At 29.4% G+C, this 20999-nt stretch overlaps 1 protein-coding gene across 3 annotated transcripts in view; it reads right to left on the bottom strand.

Annotated features, from left to right (window-relative positions):
• The window catches only part of LOC129907829 (CUGBP Elav-like family member 2), a 196425-nt gene that overhangs the window by 29460 nt on the left and 145966 nt on the right, over positions 1-20999 (bottom strand). For all 3 annotated transcript variants that reach the window (XM_055984214.1, XM_055984213.1, XM_055984212.1), the window contains exon 5: positions 7353-7531. In XM_055984214.1, the coding sequence (XP_055840189.1) occupies positions 7353-7531 (179 nt within the window). The remainder of the gene's footprint in view (positions 1-7352; positions 7532-20999) is intronic.

Genomic DNA, 20999 nt, shown 5'->3' with positions numbered 1-20999 from the left:
CAAAATTTGATGGCAGTGGAAATATGTACAGTAGGGTGGTCCAATTTTTTGGTTTTTACATTTCCGTTGTTCCCCATTCAAAAATTGGTTGCATATGTGTTTTGTATTACACACGTGAAATTTCACCTTTCTAGGTAAAGTGTAAGTGGGCGCTCAACAAGCTCAAAGTTTTTGCTCACATGCTGTTATAGCTGGGTCCTCATGCCTAGTAATTAACTCTTGTTTTGATTTATCAAGTGGATTAAGGTATGATGTGGTAAAGTTTTTCATAAAAAACCAATAGTTAAGTGATATTTTCACAGATAATAATTTTTGTTCATTTAAATTCGTCTGTAAGTATTTTTTGCTTAAAGTTAACAAAACAGAATTAATCAATGAAATACGAGCTAGTGACTCAAAACCAAAGAAACATGAAAATCATTTACATGGTTGTCGGGAACATGCGTGCTTATCATGTTTAAGCCAAATTCCAACCTCAAGCCAAGTCCTAATACAATATAATCAGATATTAAGGGTAAGGTAAGGGTAACAAAGTCTAATATTCCAAAGCTGATGAGCGCCCTCTTCCTTTTACTTTAGAGGGCTAGAACTTTCAGCATGTGTTGGTATTGATGTCTGAAGCAAAATAATGCGTGGGGAACTAATGAATTATATGGTTTATTTGTTTGCCTTATAACGTGGACCACACTAATGTACAGCTAGATGTACATACGCACAGACCGACGACTAGCTCTTTTTGCAGATGTCATACAGACATGGTTGATGTGAATATTTTGAGCTGAAACAATAGGCTTTCTTTTGGTATAATATTTATTATAAGTTGTCATACAAAAAATGAATTTTTGGGTGATGGTATAAAAAAGGGTTGATTTTTCACTTTTTTCATAAAAAATGATTGTTTTAAATAAATTATTTTAATACCTTTTGCGCATTATAAAAATTCAAGTATGGTTTTATTCTTTAGAAAAAGTATTAATTTTTTTAATGGTATAATTTTTTTGTAAGGTTTTCGTATAAAAAAATTGATGTAGGTAACGTAAAAAATGTAATTTTTTTAGCTTTTTCTTGTAAATTACACGGTGTAACACTCAAAATATACGCGGGCGAAGACCTATCAGGTTTTGTAGAGCTAGTCGCACTGAATACGAAACGGTATTTGAAAATCCCCTAACACCCCCAAAATCTAGAGTTACGGGCAAAAAACGGTTTTTTGGACCTTCACCCATTGAAAAAATTCTAGCTTCGACAATTTTTTACCCATTTTCGATTTTGTTTACAGTTTCTGATAGAAGATAAATATACCTTTTCAACAATGTATAAAACATGTAACTCGGTTAAACCACTTAGAATTTATAAGATGTCAAAGTTCAAAAATTCAATTTTTTTTGTCATTTGCCCAACTTCGGCATCAATTTAAAGTATATGTTTTCAAAACAACATGCTATTTAAAAAATATATTCTAAAACAATATCTATTTCCCAATTGATCAAGGTATTTTTTTATGAAAATCACTTCAAAATTGGCTTAGAAAAAAAAATTTTCGATTTCAACCCAGATACAGAAATTGGAACTTTTAGGTATAGAACAAAAATGTTCTTTCGGCACGTAGTAGGATAAGTTGGGCGCCAGGATTTGATGAAGGGTTTTTGTAGAGAAGCTCAATACAAAAATTTTTTTCTTTGGGAGGGGGGTCTATCTCCCTCCGTTTAGGTGGGAGGGGCATTTTTCTAAAAAAAATTATCAAAATAAAAAAAAAATTATTTAAAAACAACGGCAACATTTACAGTAATAAATGATACCATTTTCAAAAGGAAAAATTGTGCATTTGATTCTAATTTTTAAATCAAAATAATATTCCCAATAGTTTTTGAAATAATCGATTTCAAAGTTAAAAATAGGGGAAACAAATTTTTTTAAAACTCATTTTATACTATTTTTGTCCAGACTGTGAATTTTAGTAAATAAATTACTTAAACAGAAAACTGCCTCAATTGATTCCTTATCGAACCGTGAAAACTATATGTTTCTATGTCTTCTCGTTTTTGAGAAAATTGAAAAATAAAAACAAATAAAAACAAAAAATATTTTGAAAAAAGAAAAATCTGATAAAATAATTTTTCAATTTTCCCAAAAACTAGAAGACATAGAAACATATAAACAAATCGAAAATGGGTAAAAAATTGTCGAAGCTAGAATTTTTTCAATGGGTGAAGGTCCAAAAAACCGTTTTTGTCCGTAACTCCAGATTTTGGGGGTGTTAGGGGATTTTAAAATACCGTTTCGTATTCAGTGCGACTAGCTCTACAAAACCTGATAGGTCTCCGCCCGCGTATATTTTAAAACCTCATTTTTGTAACACCGTGTTATGATCGGATTCTAAAAAAGTTATTTCGTTTTTCTACAAAACATACAGACCTAAATATGTATCTTAATCTTTAGCTTAAGTACTTTTCTATAAGGTTTATTATCTTATAAATTTTTTGACAAAAAAGTTGTCCGTAAATCGAATTTACAGACAGAAACTGTTTTGGTGTGGTTTTCATTACTATACAAGTTTATTATCGAAAAATTGTCTGCCTTATGGCACTTTTTAAATCATTTTTCTTTGCCAACAAGCCGGTATGTGACGTCATTTTTGTAACTAGAAGCTTATACTAAATGGGACATAAATTGTGATTTTATGAAATCGAATCATACAAATAATTCTCAAAACTCGTGTCAAATTATTTCGCAATGAAATTTGAATTCAAAATAATGAATGGCACTGCCGAAAGATGCGATATTGGACGTATAGATAGCATATTTTAACCATTTTCAGGACTTTTTATAATCTAAATGAAAAAAAGTAACTTAAAAAAAATTAAAAAAAAAATACTCATACGCCACAGTGACCAGTTAAAAAAAATTAACAAGTTTCAAACTAAATAGATATACATTTCGTGTCTTGAATTAAGGTCCAAGACTAAAAAGTTCCACTTCTCATTGAAAATTGAAAAATTAAAATTTGTATAACGCTGGCACAGTTAAAATTAAAAAAGAATAATGTAAAAATCACCAGCATAAACGAGAACCGTGTGTATACTTTTAAGCTCTACTCTTCAAAGTTAATAAAATCACCATCTATATTAGATCACGCGGAATCTTTGCCTAATGTTTCTTTGAGGATAAAAATGATTGAAATTGCAAACTCATTTTGAGGCAATTCTTTTCATAAGTTTTTTTTTTCGTTTCATTCCTCATGAATTTTTTCATATATCCAGAAGAGAGATTTAGTACAGAAGGAAAAAAATAATCCCACTGATAGGGAAAGGCTTCAAAGCAAGTAATACAGCGTGTTATGATTCTTTTTTGTACTTTTTTTTTTTGTTATTGTTTTTGCATACCTTTATACGCAAAGTGAACAACAACAACAAAAAAAATATGAATATCAAAAGGATTCCAAAACATCCTTTGCCTTAATGAAACCGATGTGGTTCTGGGTTGTCTGGGTTGGGGTTTACTGTGTAACTTTATACGTGAATGTATAGATACGACGACGAGTATAGTGACGGGATGTGTCCCGGGTCTATAGTGGAAACATTTTTTTTTTTTTTTTATTTTTTTTTTGTTACTTTTTTTTTTGTATTCTACGCCATGATTAATTGCCAAAGATGTGTTGTATAAAAATTCTCAGAGGACATAGTGATCCTGTGAGGAATGCACAGGATACAACAGACGCGCACACACAGAGCACAGCTAAATTACAAACTTCCGACAGTGTTTAGGTTTTTGGAGACCGCTTTTTGTCTCTGTTGCTTGATGATGATGGTGAGGTTTTCGCCATTTGTTGTTTACTCTATTTTTTTGTTTTTGCTCTTGTTGTGGATTCACTCTCATATAATGTCTGTCGCCAATTTGTTTACCAGGGGTTCTATTTATAACTCCTTGCCGTTTCTACTATCAACAGGCGATATAAGGTATCTTCTTTGGGTAAATGTATTTATGTTTGAGGAACAAGTCATATTTCATTTTAAGGAGAATTTCAACAAAAATATATTAAAAATATAGTAATTTCCACTCAAGTTGTGGTAAAGTGAAAAATTAAAAAGAACTATATGTAACTTTTTTCATTCCACATTAAAGTGAATACGTTCCACAAATTTTCTATAATGCAATGCATGTATTTTGGGCTTTTTTCACTTAGGTTTTTCAAAGTTTAAGTTTGACATCAAAAATGTGGATCGCATTTGATTTTGAATCAAATTTCGATCTTTACATTCCACAAAAATAAATAGGGTCCTTCATATTTTACAAAAGTGATAGTCTTTTTTATTGTTTACTTTTAATTACCAAAAAATACCTAAAACATTGTGGAAAGTCCTTGTGGAACGTAAGTTATATTTCTGTTGAATTCAAAATACAAATTTCTGTGGAATGTAAATTTAATTTGTATTCAAATAAAAAACAACAACGACTTGTTGCAACTAGAAAAGTAGATACTTCAAGAAGAAACTTTTGTTCATAAAAATTCTCCTTAAAGTATCACTCCCTTAGAATATTTACAAGAGGGACTATTGTTTTCTGGGTCGTTTACCCGAAATTCTTTTGCTCATTGCAGAGAGAGCACTGATGGCATTTGAACTTTAACGGAAGAACTTTCATTGTAAAATGGGTTGTGTTTGCGGTATCGTGTTGTAGTACATAAATGGTAGTTATTATTATTGTTGTTGTTGTTTTTGTGTTCGCTGTGTGTATTTATATTGCATAGTGCAACAATTGTCACCGGATGGTGTCTGGGCCAGGCCAACAACATCATGGCATTACAATGGCGAATGATGATGATTTGCAATATTTTTTTTTTTTTTATTTTTTGTTTTCTGTTAGTCACGGAATGTACATGGCATTAAATTGAAATGTGTTCAAGTTGTACACTTAAATATACATATATTGAAACAGAAGTCAAGCTCATGGTTGTCTTTAAAAAAAAAATGTTGTAATATTCACGTTTAGAGGAAAGTGTAATAATGTCATAAAATACATATACTTTTTTGTTTATTTGCATTATATTTTATCTACAACGATAAATGTTGGGTCCCAGACGTTTTATTCGCGGCATTACCCTTGCCAGACGTTCCCAAAAATGGTAAAAAATCAGTTTTTGATGTCGGAGGTAATAGCGATTTTCATACAAAAGTCAGAATATTATTTTTAGCTTGATGTATAACAAACAAATTAAAGGCTTGGAATGGATATGTATTATATGCATTTATATAAATAAATTATAAATGCATGCATTTTAATGAAAAGTGTATTATATTTTATGAAAACAATCATAAAACTTTAAAGAAAATTCATAGTTTATATGATTTTTTTTTTCATAAAATTTAAGCAACATTTCATTTGAATTTTTACGAAATTTATGAAAAAAATCATAAAATTTATCTTAAAATATAAGAAACTTTTCTCAAACATGTTCAAAAATTTTCGAGTTCGTTTATGAACAGAATTGTAAAAATTTAAAAACTTATTCTTAATTTTAAAGAAAGATTCATTCCCTAAAAAGATTCTTAAATTTAATGAATTTGTACATTGGCTCATTTCCCATGAATTTTTACATTAATTTATTGTACAAATTCATTAATTTTCTGTGCCTTTTTGGTTCAGTGTAGGACGAATTTATGTTTTTTTTTTTAGTTTTAATAAAATCGTACATTTCCTAAACGATCGTTTATTTTCTAAATACATAATTTGTACTCAGTCCCAATGCACGGGCATTTCAAAAACAATTGATTAAAATAACTTCATTTTAAAATTAATATTAAGTTTATAATTCTAGCTTTTGAAAAAATTATCAATCAAAACTGTAAGTGTTGCCGTTGTTTTTTAATAATTTTTTTTTATTTTAAGTATTTTTTTTAGAAAATTGCTCCTAACGCCAAAACGGGGGGACATTGACCCCCCCTCCCATAGTACACAATGATTGTATTTAACCCCTCTACAGAATCTCATTATCAGTTCTTGGTGCTTAAGTTATCGTACTTTCCCCTCACGGTGGGCAGGAAGCATCGATAGGTATCACAAAAATGTCGACAAAAACTGCAAGTTGGGTTGTATTCGTTGATGATTCTTCTTCTTCCTTTTTCTCGGCGCTGTTATGATCTCGATGTCGAGGGGATCATAACTATCCCACGTAACTGCTTCACACTAGTGATCCGCCTGTGGGGTTGGCCGGGTTGACCTCAGAAATCGGCGGCAAGCCTCCCGGTTTTGTATTGTTCCATTTCTAAGGCCAACTGAATGCTGGTGGTTTTGCATTAGTTTATACCAGGAGTTTTAAGGCCTACCTTTCTTTCTATTTTAAATACTATTTTTAACAAGAATGTGAATTTAAATAAGAAATAATTATAATTAAAATTCAATGCTTCCTTCACACAGTGCACGATGATCTGCTTGAGATACAAATAGTATGATCAATTTTCAAAAACATATCTTAGTTCGTGGATTGTTTGAGTTCAGTCAAATTTATTTCAAAATACAAGTTGCATTAAATTTTGTCAACACAATATTATCCGTTCTGAGCTTTAATTTTAAATTGTTTTCTTTTCATCGAAATTCTATGTAATTGAACATTTAAATTCTCGATAAAGATACATCAAAATCTACTTGCTTTGCGTAAGCGATCAAAGCCAAAGGACATTAATTTATTAAACAAACATTTCCTCCTTAAAAAAAAAGACGAAAGATGTTTACAAATAATAAATTAAATTCCTATTTATAAAGAATACAAAGAAGACACATAAAAACTCCGGTAGAGGTACCTACTTTGTATAATATTATTCAAATCCTCGTCATTCTATTGTAATGCAAATAATGTATTACAATTGTACTCCAACTTCTCTCGATGCACTCGGTGACCCACTTTTAGATCAAATACTGAAACCAAAAGCAATAATAATAGAAAATCACAATTCATGTCCATTCTACTGAAAATGGAATGTTTTTCCTCGTCGGTCGTCTATAGAATATACTCTCCCTTATTTGTAGACATGGCATGAAAAGGGCCCTCCAAATCTCCCATCCCATCCCAACCCACTCTCCCTTTCGACATTAATTTATTTTCCATATTACAAGAGTGCACCTACTCACATTAAGTCCATTCATTAAACATTCTTTTCATTATTCAAGAAAATGTATATTATGCACATTTCCTCTCTTTCTCTCCACATCGCAGAGCCATCATCAGAACGAGGATACATTCCCATTGCTATAATATAAGCCACCTTATACCCTTACCTCCCCTCCACCATCAGACTCCTTCTTCATTTTGCCTCATAATGCCGCATATTTTATGGAATACGTTTTTGAAAAATTACCTTAATTGCTCCAATTGCTGCCTGTTTCGTTGAAAACGTAACAAAGGCACAGCCCTTGCTTTGTCCATTTTGATCCCGTAACACGGTGCATTCCTCTATTGTTCCGTGTCCAGCAAATAGTTGCCTCACTTCACTCTCATTGTACTTTTTGTTAAGCATTCCAACGAAAAGTTTTCGCTCTGAAATGAGGAAAAAATATTAAAAATTAAAAAAAAAAAAAAAAGAAAAATAATATTTTACAACGAAGTTGTTTTTTTTTTCTGTTTTATTTGTATTATATTTTTTATTTATGTATAATTTTTTTTTTTACATTGGGAATGAAACAAGCTGGTAAGAGCATAATAGTCATCGTTTTAATTCCTTTCCATTTTTTTTGTTGTTGTAATATATTTGAATAGAGGTTGAAAAGTTATGGGGGATAGGCTTGTTGGTATATTAAGGATATGGAATCATATTCACAACAGGTGGTAAATTTAACAAAAAAAAAAAAAACAATGTTTAATACAAAAAAATTAATCATAAAATTTTAATCGGGAAAAATTTATGATTTAACACAAATTTTTAATAAAATTCGAAAAAAAAAAAATTCTAATTTATTTTTTGTTTTTTAAAATAACGAACTATAATTAAAGCCTTCTTTAGGTTTTTTTTTGATAATTTATTTGTCTAAAAATACTTCACCATGAATATGTTAACAATTCAAAGCTGTCATTGTAGTCAGTCAAAGTCTGTTTCTGTTCAAAATTTTTAAAAACTTCTATCAGTTAGAATCTTCAAAAGTAAAATATATTTGCATCGTGGATATGTAAAAGCTTCATCTTTACTAATGCATATCGAAATCATAAAGTCAACTTCGTATTTGTATGGCTGTTTACCTAGCTCTACCCAAAAGCTGTCATTGTTTTTGAAGATTCGCAATTAAATTTACTTTGAGTGAAAGCAGTAAGGTATTTCTCTGTGAAACGTATTTCTTACTTTCTCCGCGAGATGAAATATCAACGGGAAAATAGAGAAATATACACATTAGGTGTCTTTCTTGTTCTTCTTCTTTTATGGTTTTGGAAATTCGCGAAGCCAGTCTTTATACAATGAATCCCTATTAAATGTGCATTTCCTTTTCAAACTATATCTTTTTGTTTTGTGTCATATAGATAGATAATTTGCTTTGAAGTGAAAGAGTTGCCATTTTTAATAATTTTCTTTGGCTAAAAGATGATAAAATTAATGATGTTAAAGGTAAAGTATCTTCATTTCTATATGCTAAGATCATAAAAATAGAAACATCAAAACCAAAGAAAAGTCCTTTAACAAGAAGGAACGATTAAACTTTTGAGAAAATTCAGAAAAGTTATTCTAATGTTTCTTGCTTGTTTATTACTCAATATAGTACCTGAATACCTATGTCGATTTCCATTTGAAATAGAAATTTGTTTAGCAAATTCAATGATCTTTAATGGCAAATTGATAAAGCCGAAAGATTTTATTTTCATTCTTAACTGTGTAAGAAAATTTTCCATATAAAAAAAAGGTCAAAAATTTACAGAAACAAATATTCATACAAATGTTGAACGATGTGGTGTTTGTAAAGGTGAGTGTGAAAATGGTGTAAAATTCGTAAGAAATCGAGAAATAAATAAAATGCACGACTGGGGTCGCTTTTAATTTAAGAAAATTTAAAATTTGATATTTTTAAGAAAATAAAAAGTAAATGACAAATAAAATCTGTTTTTATAATGAATTAAACACCGTTTTACGAAAAACTAAGTATGCCATTTTATTTCTTGTATAAAAATGTATTTTTAGAAAAAAAATTTTGAAAATCGTTAGAGCCGTTTTTTAAAAAAAAATAATTTTTTATATATAAAAATTTTCTAACATTTTTCAAAAAAAAAGTTGGTATGCCATTTTGAAGAAATAATTAATTCACACTTGAAAACGTAATTTCAAAAATTTTTCAGAAACCCGTTTTAAAAAAATTGATTTTTCAAAAAAAAAACTTGAAATATTTTTTAAAAATCCAAAAATGTATTTTTTGAAAATTTTCTAAAACTTTAACATTACCTTTACTTAAACGCTTTTGTGTAAAAATTTTGGTTTAAATCGGGTTAGTTTTGTACGAGATATTTAGAAACCACAAAAACCATATTCTATGGCAGGTACCGTTAATAACGGTACAAAAAATATTTTTTTTATTTCAAAAGTTGGCACTTATATGTAATACTATACACAAAAATTTTAAACAAAATCGTAAGAGCCATTTTCGAAAAAAAAATTAGCTTTTCTATTTCCGTTATATGACAGATACCGTTAGTTTTGGTCCTAAAAAAAAATGTCAATTTCCCCTTTACAGAATCGCCCAAGACTGTTAATTACCAAGTTTGAAGAGAATTGCTCTAGTAGTTTAGGCTCTAGCTCGAGGTGCATACAGAAGGACAGACAGACAGACAGAATTGCCGGACCCACTTTTTTGGCATTCTCCATCATCCTAATGTCATGTAAAATTGTTATCTCGAGTTCGATTTTTTTTTCGATAGTAGCACCTATATCGCAAGTAAAAATTAGATCTTGGATAAAAGAATTATGTTTTTTGGCAATCAGAGTTTGAGATACCAGTATTCCTCTGTATTTTTTGACAGAAGATTAAAAATAATTGATTTTTTATGGCAAATGGATATTCACATTCATAAGTATGCTTATAAATAAAACTACAGTTAACTTTGAAAAGTCGTCTCGAAATAGTATCAGTTTCAAATGTTATTTCATAGTTCATGAAGTCAAAGAACGTTAGAAAAGAATGGTGGTATGGAGTGTCCCTTTGGACTGTAAGCCATTGTTAGTAACTCATTTACTATGAATACCTAACACTTTGCGTAGTCGGTTATAAACTGTAGGAGTTAGTTGGTCGCCCGATGGGAGCACAGGATTTTACTATCATCCTGAACTACACCGCCATTTAAAAAATTTCACATCATTAAAAAATTTAACATAAGCCTATTCTGTTATTTATTAATATACTTAATTAAACTAAACAAACACCAAAAGAAAATAATATTTCTTCTTTGTTTTATACGCTGATGAAAATGACGCTCGATTTCATGGTTTACAAAGTGTTATTACCCCTTAAGTGTATTTACTTTTTTTTTTTTTTAATAATATTTTTCTCAAAGATATGGGAATAGAAATTTTTGATATCTTAAAATCTAAGTGGCCAACAGGTTTATTTAAGAAATTTGCAGCTTGAGCTTCCGATTTGGATTAAAACAGCAACATATTACGAAAAAAACATATATATTTCGAATTAAACATCAAAAAGAATTTCATTCAAAATTGGTTTTTGAGACTTTCACGTTCTGCATTTCACTTTTTGCGTATTCACTTGCCGAAAGTGAAATAGGTGTTCTGCATTTTTTCACTCATTTAGATTTTCTGATCGAATTCAATTCACTATGTTTCTGTTCGTGAATTTGGGGGCCTTTTTCAATGAATCTGCAATTGCAATAGGTAATTTAACTTTTGAAACAAAATAAAAATGGAAGATCCTTCAGTTTTGACAATTAGAAGCAATTTCGAAGTTTTCGAAACCGATCGAAATGAAGAATATTGATATTTTATTTCACGTGAAATTGAAAAGTGATTTGCATTCACTTTCGTTCGAATTGCGGAACATGGGCGTATACAATGAAAATATTGATGAGTATAGCTCAAAAACTCTTGACGTGATAGGAATAAATCTGTAAACATTTTAGGATTCAGCACATGACAAAGTTCGAACAAAATAAAGTGTTTTTTTTTTTTAAGGATGACTCAACTCCTTGCTGTTTGTGTAAAATCTTTGATACACAAGAACCTTGAAAAACACTAGGTAATCTGAATGTGAAAGGAGGAGACAGTAGTACGAATCTGTCGAGAGCAGTATAATGCTTGAAAAATTTTCCAGCCCCCTCCAAAATTTTTTCTTGATACGCCACTGGTCGGAGTGTAGATAGATTGTAAAATCCAGGGGCGCCAACAGAAAACCGTCATTATACAATTACTCGTGAAGTGAAACTTTTCACACAATGTGCTATTTTCTATTTTTATTAAATTCGAAATTAAGTTGAGTTATACTATGGTTACATAAGTAGATTCAATTTAATTCCTATCTTCAAATGCAAAGCGGAAACATTTTTCGTTCCGAATTTTAAATGCGAAGCGGAAAAAAAATTTTGTCTACCGGAGAATCAATTTTGAGGTGTAAAAATAAAAAATTAGGGCGATTACCTTGTTACTCAATTTATGTTCAAATTTTGTAAACCTCTGCTATTTAACATTAAAAAATAATTAATAGAAAGGTCATGAATTGATCCTAACCTACAAGTAGTACTAGAATACTTATAAAAATTAAAAAAGAAGATTTTTTTAAGATTAAAGTACTTATTTTATCTATAATCTTGACTGTCAAAAACTAGATAAAATGTAGGGAAAACCAAATAAGTGCACGGTTAAAATTCTGGAGTATTTTTTAATACAGCTCTTGTAATTTTCAATACAAAAAATATTACATTTTAATATTTCCAAATTATTAAAATTATTTTTAATCTTTTTTGTATTAAATTTCAATATTTAAGTAATAAGTTCACTACTTGTAATACAAAAATTATTGGAAAATAATCTCCGTGGGTTAAATTCTAGTTTTAGTTAAACTAATATAAAAAGTATATTAAATTGTAACACGAGAATATTAAATTTTAATCAAACGTCAGCAGCTACAGTACACATAATAAGGTAATATATTCCGAACGTTGTCAAAATTTGTTTATCAAAAATGGGCACCAATCTGTCAGGTCGGCCTTTAATTTTTATATTTCAATGGCAGTAAACAGGAAATTTGTTTTTGTTAAATGTCATTTGAAAAATTTATAAATTAAAAAATAGCACATTTCCTTGTGTTTCTTCCCGGAAAATGATGAATAATTGTTAACAAATAAGTGGTGTGCGTGGTTTTTCGGTATTTGTGCGTTTTTTGTCGGTAAATAAAAGAAATAAGATTTACGGTAGCATTGGTCGCCAAATTGTCATGTTTTGACAATTTGGCTACCAATGTCAGTTTGGAAAAAAAAAAAATGAAAAAAATCGGGTTGGGGTCGAAATTCTGTATGTTGCAAAATTCTGTATTCAAAATACTGTATGCCAAAATACTGTATGTCAAAATTCTGTATGTGCAAAATGCTGTAGGAACAAAATTCTGAAAGTCAAAATTCTGTATAGCAAAATTCTGGTTGGTCAAAATACTGTTTTGTGCGCGCGCACTTTTTTACATTATCAAAACGATATTTTTTTACAGCATTTTTACAGAATTTTGATATACAGTATCTTGGCGTACAGAATTTTACAAAAAAGAATTTTGCATGTCAGTATTTTGTTGATACAGTATTTTGACATACAGAATTTTGTATTTACAGTATAATGACGTACAGAATTATGGTATTACAGTATTTTGACCCCACAGAATTTTGTCGTACAGAATTTTGACAAGCAGAATTATGACCCGCTCCCAAAAAAATCCATTGTTTGAAGTACCTTTTCTAAAAAAAAAATTTAATTAATATTTGTAAATTTGTACTAATTTGAAAGCGCTTTGTGTTTTTTCGAAGCAAAATACGTACATTGCAGATAAATTTTGATCGGCAATAAGATTTTACATGCCACAGTTTGTGAAACAGATAAAATAGAGACAATAATAACACCATTATTATATTATTTATGATTAATATTTATTTTCAGTAATGAATTTAGGAAAAGAATACATATTATTAACTTTAAATACATTTGGTATTGAATTGAAATATTTTTGTGTTATCTTTTAATAAAATTCTTATTAGAAATTAATATGAAAAGATTAAATTTTAATATGCAATAATTGAAATTTAAAACAATTGGTATTAAATTTTAATAAAAACTCTATTATTTTTTAATACAACTATATTACATTTTAATACATTTTTTATTAACTAAAAAATTTTAATATTTGTCTTGTATTAAATTTTAATACATTTCTGGTTTAGACTTATATGTAAACCAAAAAGTATTAAAAAATATTCCAGAATTCTAGAAAAAAAGATAATTAAAATTTTTTTGTAATTAACTCTCGAACTTATTTAATAGTTGCTATGGGCAAAAACGCTATCTTTGGAAAAATCCGAAAAACGAAATAAATGTGTGATCATTAAAGCATTGAAAAAAAGAGACTTATTGAATTTTGATGACTAAGTAATGTTGTTAACTTTTTGATAGGTAAGGTAATTGGGTACCTTTATGATATGCGAAATTATTCGTATAAGGATAATACAATGCAAAAGGAGTACTTTTTCGAAAACGATGATGTTATCATTAGAAAGTTTGTCAAGTAAATGCGCTAAGAACCGGACATAATTTTTTACATAAAGGATTGTTCTGAATGAAAAGGTATCTAAAAACTAGGTCATCAATAATCATTTTTAGCAAAAAAACAAAACCGACTTCCATGGATCAAAACTGGGTTTTATGGTTTTTAAAATAGTTCCTATGGCAAAAAGTGAACGAAATTGAAATGGGACCCCACTGCAGCCACCAGCTATCTAATACAAAAAGAATTATCAAAATTGGTTCACTCAGTCCAAAGTTATGCGGTAACAAGCATAAAAAAAAAAATACAGACGAATTGAATACCTCCTCCTTTTTGGAAGTCGGTAGAAATAAAATTAAAATGCACAATGCAGTAAAATTGGCACTTCTCAATTATTTGATTTCAAAGTTATTGATAAATCAACATTGTGATTTTGGCAGCTTCTGATAAACCTGATTGTTTAACTTTTCTGAAACAGTTCTTAAAAAAAAAACATGGATCAAATTTCGGAGGTAATCTATAATTGAACAGAGTAGGCACCTACCAGAAATTTTATCTTCCACTGTCAAGTCAAGAATTTTGAAATATTTCATCGTAGTTTAATGTTATTTTTGGAATAATATCCATTTCTACATTCAAAAAACAATTGTGTATCTAAAAAAAAACCCATTTCCTATTTGAAACAAAGTTCATAATAATATTCCTGATTATTCTATATCTGGCAATATTACTTCAGTACCATACGTGATATGCACACTTTATTATGCTTGCCATACAATATACTCCACCTACAATCTACATGCATGCTGCTGCATGCATCCACCTTCAGGACAGTATTGTATTGAAATGGCAGTAGCAGCAATAACAAGTTGGTTGGTAGTAAGGAAGATATAGTTGAGTTGCATATAGAGCATCAACATCAACCAGCGGATGGATAGAAGGCGGTCTTGATTGTTTGGGTACACACGCTGTTGGAATTTCGAAATCTGTGAAATCTATGCAAATTCTAAGTTTGCAAACAGGTGATTATTGTAAAATTTGTTTTCTCTTATACTCGTATATAGGCAAAACCTACAAATATAACTATGTACCTGGTGCCTGTGAACAAGGATATTCTCATCCTTTATGTATACGTTGCAGTAGAATAGGTATAGAATGACGATATATTGTTTAAAAGCGAATATATATAGAATATCAAATACCATCGTATACGTATATCTGTCGGTTCTAGAGGAGAGGTTTTCCAGATTTGGAAGTTATTTGCTCATTAATCTTGTTCAGCGAGATGCAGGAGTGTACATTATCGCACATTCATATAAACACATTCGTATGCAGATATATTAGTTCGAAGAGAGAAGAAGAAATGACGTGTCTTTGTTCGCTTTTACTGTATTCTATACGATACTTGTTGTGAATTCTGATCCAGATTAGGCAAATTCTAGGAATTGTTTATGCAGATGCAAGTTAATGTTCCAAGGATACGAGAGACAGTAAAATCTGTTTAAAGTGTTTATTTGTTTGTTTTTGTTTCTTCTTGAATTTGAAGGTGGGATATCTCTGATTTTGTGTATGCATTAGTAAGATCTTTCAATTGAAAATGTATTTCCTTTTAAAATGAATGAAGAATTAATAGAAATTTAAACATTGAAATTTTGTAATACCAGCGAACGTACTTTTAATGGATTTTTTTTTTTTTTTTATCAATTTTGTTTATAGCTTTTGGTAATCCTTTTGTACCCTTTTAATTTGTAGTTTCTGATTCTCAATATAAATTTACTTAAAAATAATCAGAAACTACCTACATATTTTGCCCGGATACGGCAAAGTCAAGGCAAAGCGTTGTGATTTTCACTGGTTTTGGAGTATGTGTGTTCATCTATTCCACCATAACTTCCTATTTCCTTATTGTAATTCGACAAATAAGGTAACGCTGAAGCCCTCTTATTTGTCCACCGGCTAATAGTTATAAGACTTTACATAAAATTGAATATAGCGCCCTCTAGAGGCAGAAGTGAAAAACTATTTTTTTTTTTTTTTTTTTTTTTAAGAACAATTTTAGATGACAGTACTTTCTTGTTTCAAACAATTACGTGTGTGATTTTGGAGATTTAGAGTGTAAGTTTTTCCCCGGTAGAATGTATTCGCTCGGTTTATGTGTATGTTGGTTCATCTATTCCACTATAACTTCTAAACTACTTATTGCAATTCGACAAATGAGATATCGCTGGAGCCCTCTTTCTTGTCCGCTGGCTACTAGTTACAAGACATTACATAAAACTGAATATAGCGCCCTCTAGAGTCATAAACTATTTTTTTTTTGTGCAAAATTTTGTAGAAGTAGTTTTTTACTTTCTGAACTTATTTTTTTATTGATTCATTGTAAGCTAAAAGTAATATAGGTCGATGTCCTTTTTGTTTTTGCTTGGGATAACATTTTTAATCATTAACCTTTTATGTCTGAAAACTTTGCAAAAAGCCAAGTGCTGAAAAATATTTATTTATTTCTCCTCTTCTTTATCAATCCATTAAAACATAATGTATAAGTCTTCCAGCAACTAACGAACTGTAAAATTTTCCAACCGTATAAGCGCGAGTAATATTCGACCTCCCTCTTTCACATACACTCGAACTGAACACAACTTCAAAATACCTATAAGAAAAAAGTTTTTTCTTTTTTTTTTAAAGAAGACTTTCAAAAAATAATATAGACAGAGACACTAACAGTTATTTTTTTTTTGATATTTTTTTTTTTGTATTATAAGAGCAACTTATTTGAAAGTTTATCTTAGAAAAATGTTCATCGACGCCTGAAGTTTACCTAGGACCTCTCAACATTTCAAAAGCAGGAAATAGGTAAAAGAGAAAGAAAAAAATATATAATATTTTTTTTTTTTATAAAACGGAAAGAGGAAGTAAAAATACACGTCATAAGGATTCGTTTATTACTTCCTCATACACTCACAAATGAGCCCACCAGAGATAGAGACTGGATGAAAAAATAAAAATAATAAAAAAAAAAACAAAAATTGAGGACACAATATAATCATCATTTTCTTCAATTTGAAACAGCAAAAGCCAAGATTTCCTTCTTAGATTATGAGTATGTTGTCATTGCCGTGCGTTGTCGTCGTTGTCGACATCGTATACTCGTCGTCGACGTTGTCAACGGAAACGGAACCTTAGGTCTTTGGCTGCTTGTTAGTTAGCGGAACGACTCATGTGTTGGTGATGATGTGATTGTATATAATATGGATGCGAGATGGTTCTTCAAATTCACCTTCTGTTGATATTACTATGCGAATAAGTTGTGTGTCAATTTGCGGTAATTGGATCTCCGATTCTTTCTAACTAAAGTAATGAGGCAGGAAAAAAAAATAAAAATAAAAAAAAAAATAAGTAGGTACATGAAGAAAGTGGATATGACTTCGACATTCGACTTCTTCTTTAAAATAACAAAAAAACAAAACTGAGAAATATATATAAGTTGGCCATGTGTATGACAAGAGAAATTTTAAATTACGATGTCTTATGAAATTCTATCGTAGTTACTTGAAGATTATAACAGTGGAGGACATAAAAGAAGAGTCATTTAACTTTTTATTTGTAATCCTACATGCATTATGTCTACATTAGGGCGTTTGCTATTTTTGAATCAAGTTCCTAAGTGGAAAAACTGTTTCTAAATAATAAACAAAATTCCCCTACTTTTTTTTAGATTTTTATTTTGACTCTAGATGGCGCCTCAAGAGGGTTAAGGTTTTTTCTCATTTAAAATAGGTATATGTTGACTTATGAGGCCATTTTTTAGATATAGCCTTTGAGTAAAATTTTTTGATTAGGTTATTTTCTACATTACGAGTAAACACCCTTTTCAAAAAGGTATATACCATTTTTCTAGGACTAGGGGCTTAGTCTTGACGTCAAGATATCACCCACACCCTTTCCATCAATTTTGAGGGGTTTGAGGGGGAAGGAGTGGAGCAACAAATTCGAGATTAGAGCAACTAATTAGCAACAAATAAGCAACAAATTACTGCATACTCAGATTTTGGAAATTTGGGGGTGTGGGTGCTATCTTGACGGACCTGATCTGGGAGATGTGTTGCCGATGCCCAGCCACCAGTGTAGGAAGTACCGTAATCTCCTTTTGAAATTTTGACATGATTGGCTTTGAAAAATTCTTACTTTTTTTGTAGTCATTGTAGAAATATGATTTAAGCATCATATAAAAGGTGAAATAATAAGTATTTAGATGATATAAGTTGTCATTTAAAAAAAAGTATTTAATGGTGTTAGAAGAGAAAAAGATTAATTTTTTTTGCTTTTTTTATGAAAACTTTGGGTTAAAAAAATTCTATCTCTTTTTGTAGATGTTGCATATAAATATTTTGAGCTGAAACAATAAGCTTTCAGATAACATAAAATTTATTATAAGTTGTCAAAATGGTGTTAGAAGAAAAAAATAAAAGATTTATTATTGTTTTTTTCATGAAAAATGATTGTTTTGAATAAATTATTTTGGTACTTTTTGCACATTGTAAAAATTTAAGTAGATATGGCTTTATTCTTAAAAAAAAATTTGTAAGCTTTTTAATGGTGTAATGGAGTTTGCACCTCAGCTCTTTTTTGAGGTCAGAGAACTGTTTTTTTCTTTAAACAATTATTTTTTTTTTTTGAATAATTTAATTTTCGAAAAAGGTGCATCGATTTTTTTTAAATTTTGATTTGGGATGTTAATTTAACATTAAAAATAAAATGAAAAAATGTCAACCTTATTCAAAGTTTTTTTTTCAAACAAATTAGTACATATGTATTTATAAAAAATAATTTTTTTTTAGAAAACGACCCAGAAGACTTTGAAGTTTTTTTAAGTGAAATGCATTTAAATTATTTTTTTATTTTTGTGAAGAACTTATTTCTTATTATTGTTTTGTTTTTTTTTTTTTTTTTTTCAGCCTCAGTCTCGGCAGCTAAAGGCTATGTACATACATTATACTGTACATTTATTGTAAAGTTATAATAAATAATAATTGTTTTCATATAAATTTTGTAACTTTTGTCACTGACTTGCGCTATAGTTATTATTTTAAAAGTGGCAATCCTATTTTTTTTAATTTAAAAATGTATCAACTTATCTTTCTTGGTTGCCAGTTGGACTGTTTAAAATTCGTTATGTGTATCAAAAATAAAGATATCAACAATTAACCTTAAAAATATACAACCTGTTGCTATAACTTTGACGCTCAGTGTTTAAATATGAACCCCCAAACAAATCTTTGTGTCTACACATTTTTTTTTAGTTTTATTTATTTTTATTAATAAAATTTTGAAGATTTCCTCTCCCTCTGTCAATTTTTGCAAAGTTATTCTTTGAGTTCACACACAAAAAAAACGAACTTCAAAGTCCTTGCCACTTCCTTTGACAAAAAATGAATTCAATAAACATTAATTTACTTAGCGTGTATGTGTGTGTGAATTCGTGTGAGGATGAGGTCTGTCATAAATAAACTTTGTCGAATTGAATGCTGCTACTTCATTCTACCAATTCATTCGGCATAAGGATCCTTCATTGCTCAAAGGAGCACCGCACCACGCTGCGTTTGTAGTTATATTACGAGTACGCCAACGAGTATATATCCTCTTCAAAGTTTATTAATGAGCATGAAATTTTTGCAGCACACTTCTGTTTATTAATATTTTCTTTTTTTTTTTTTGTATAACTTTTTAGTATAGTTCACCAAAAAGTCAAAAACATATTTTCAGAATATTCGCAGAATTCAGAGATACGCAGATTTTGTATATATTTCGAACGTGATTTTAATTTGGAGGTATTTATCTGAGCGAAATAGTTTTAATAGTGAATTTATACTTCTACATATTTCCCCGCAGGATATTTTATTTGAATTTTGTTTCGTATTGCTACGAGTATAGTAATAGTCACCCCACCAGTTCACCCCAAAGTTGAACCACGAACTTATAGTTACACAGAAATAAGGATTTTGCAATAAACGCGCATGTAACAGGAATTGAATGGGTTTTCAGCTGGAGGGTGTATTTTTGAAGTTAATTGTTTCATTTAAAATTTTATTGCAGAATATTTTAGTAAAATGAAAACTACCATAGATGTTTTATTTTTTTTTTTTTTTTTAATTATCATTTTATTTTTTCAAATAATTTTGTGTAAATTTGCCTTAAGCTAAATTGTATTGGAAGGTATTGAAACTTTGCACTGCGTTTTATTGTTTAAAAAAAAATTAATATAATTGCCGTTCAGTTGCAGATGGATTTTAGAATAACAGAGAATTTAAAATTATGCACTGATTTGTGTTTGTTAAGGCAAATTATATTATTCAAAAATTACCACTCAATTAAATTAAAATATTAAACAGAGTGCAAATGCTGTTTTCGAAACCAAAAGTTGAAAAAAAAATGTCAGCACAAAATGAGTGATGATTTAGGATTAGTTTAGTGGACAAATCGATTGGATCGAAGCGGGGGAGGAAAAAACGGTGTTTTAAGGATTTCTAGTAAAAGTACACCTTTTATCGAAAAAAAATTTGTATAAATTTATAAATATGTAGTTAAAAACATTGAGAAAAATTTTAAGAACCAATTTTTGTTTTTAATATAAAAACCTTAAACAAAAATACAGCAATCTCGATAAAATTTAAGTTTGAAGTATGTTTAAATCCAAATGTTTGAATTTCTTGTTTTAAATCGTTTAAAAATTTTTCTGATACAATTTTTAACCGATTTTCATACAAAATGTATCTTTTGATTTGGATAGAATGTTTTTATAAACATATTAATTTAAATTTACGTATTCTAACTCAGAAATGTCCTTTTTAAGATTCTTTCACCAACAATAATACGAATAATGCGAATTGAGCCAAGGAAAATTATGAAATAATGCAAATAATTATATCTACCTATATTATTGCACCCACAAATGCAAAACTGTTCTCATTTTCATATGGTCTTCCCGAACAGTCCGGAGTAGTTTCAAGTAATTCTCAAATCGTTCGCTTGGGACAACACGACAGTTTTGCTAAAATTAATTCTGAAATGAGAAACGGAATTTGCCTTAAATCCATTTTTCCTTAAAGACCATCCTTTTGATTACTTTTTAAAGACATTTCTTCAATGTTTAATAATTCCTCGAGCGGAACACTTTTTTTAAACATTAAAATATTTTCATCTCAATTTAACCCATTTACTACCACTGTACTCGCTTGGGTACAAAAAATTCATGGACTATTTCGATTTACCGTTGACTTATCTCT

Source organism: Episyrphus balteatus, chromosome 1 (assembly GCF_945859705.1).
Source record: "Episyrphus balteatus chromosome 1, idEpiBalt1.1, whole genome shotgun sequence".
Taxonomy (NCBI): Eukaryota; Metazoa; Arthropoda; class Insecta; order Diptera; family Syrphidae; genus Episyrphus; species Episyrphus balteatus.
Note: the sequence above shows the minus strand (reverse complement) of the source record. Positions and strands in the feature narration are given on the sequence as shown.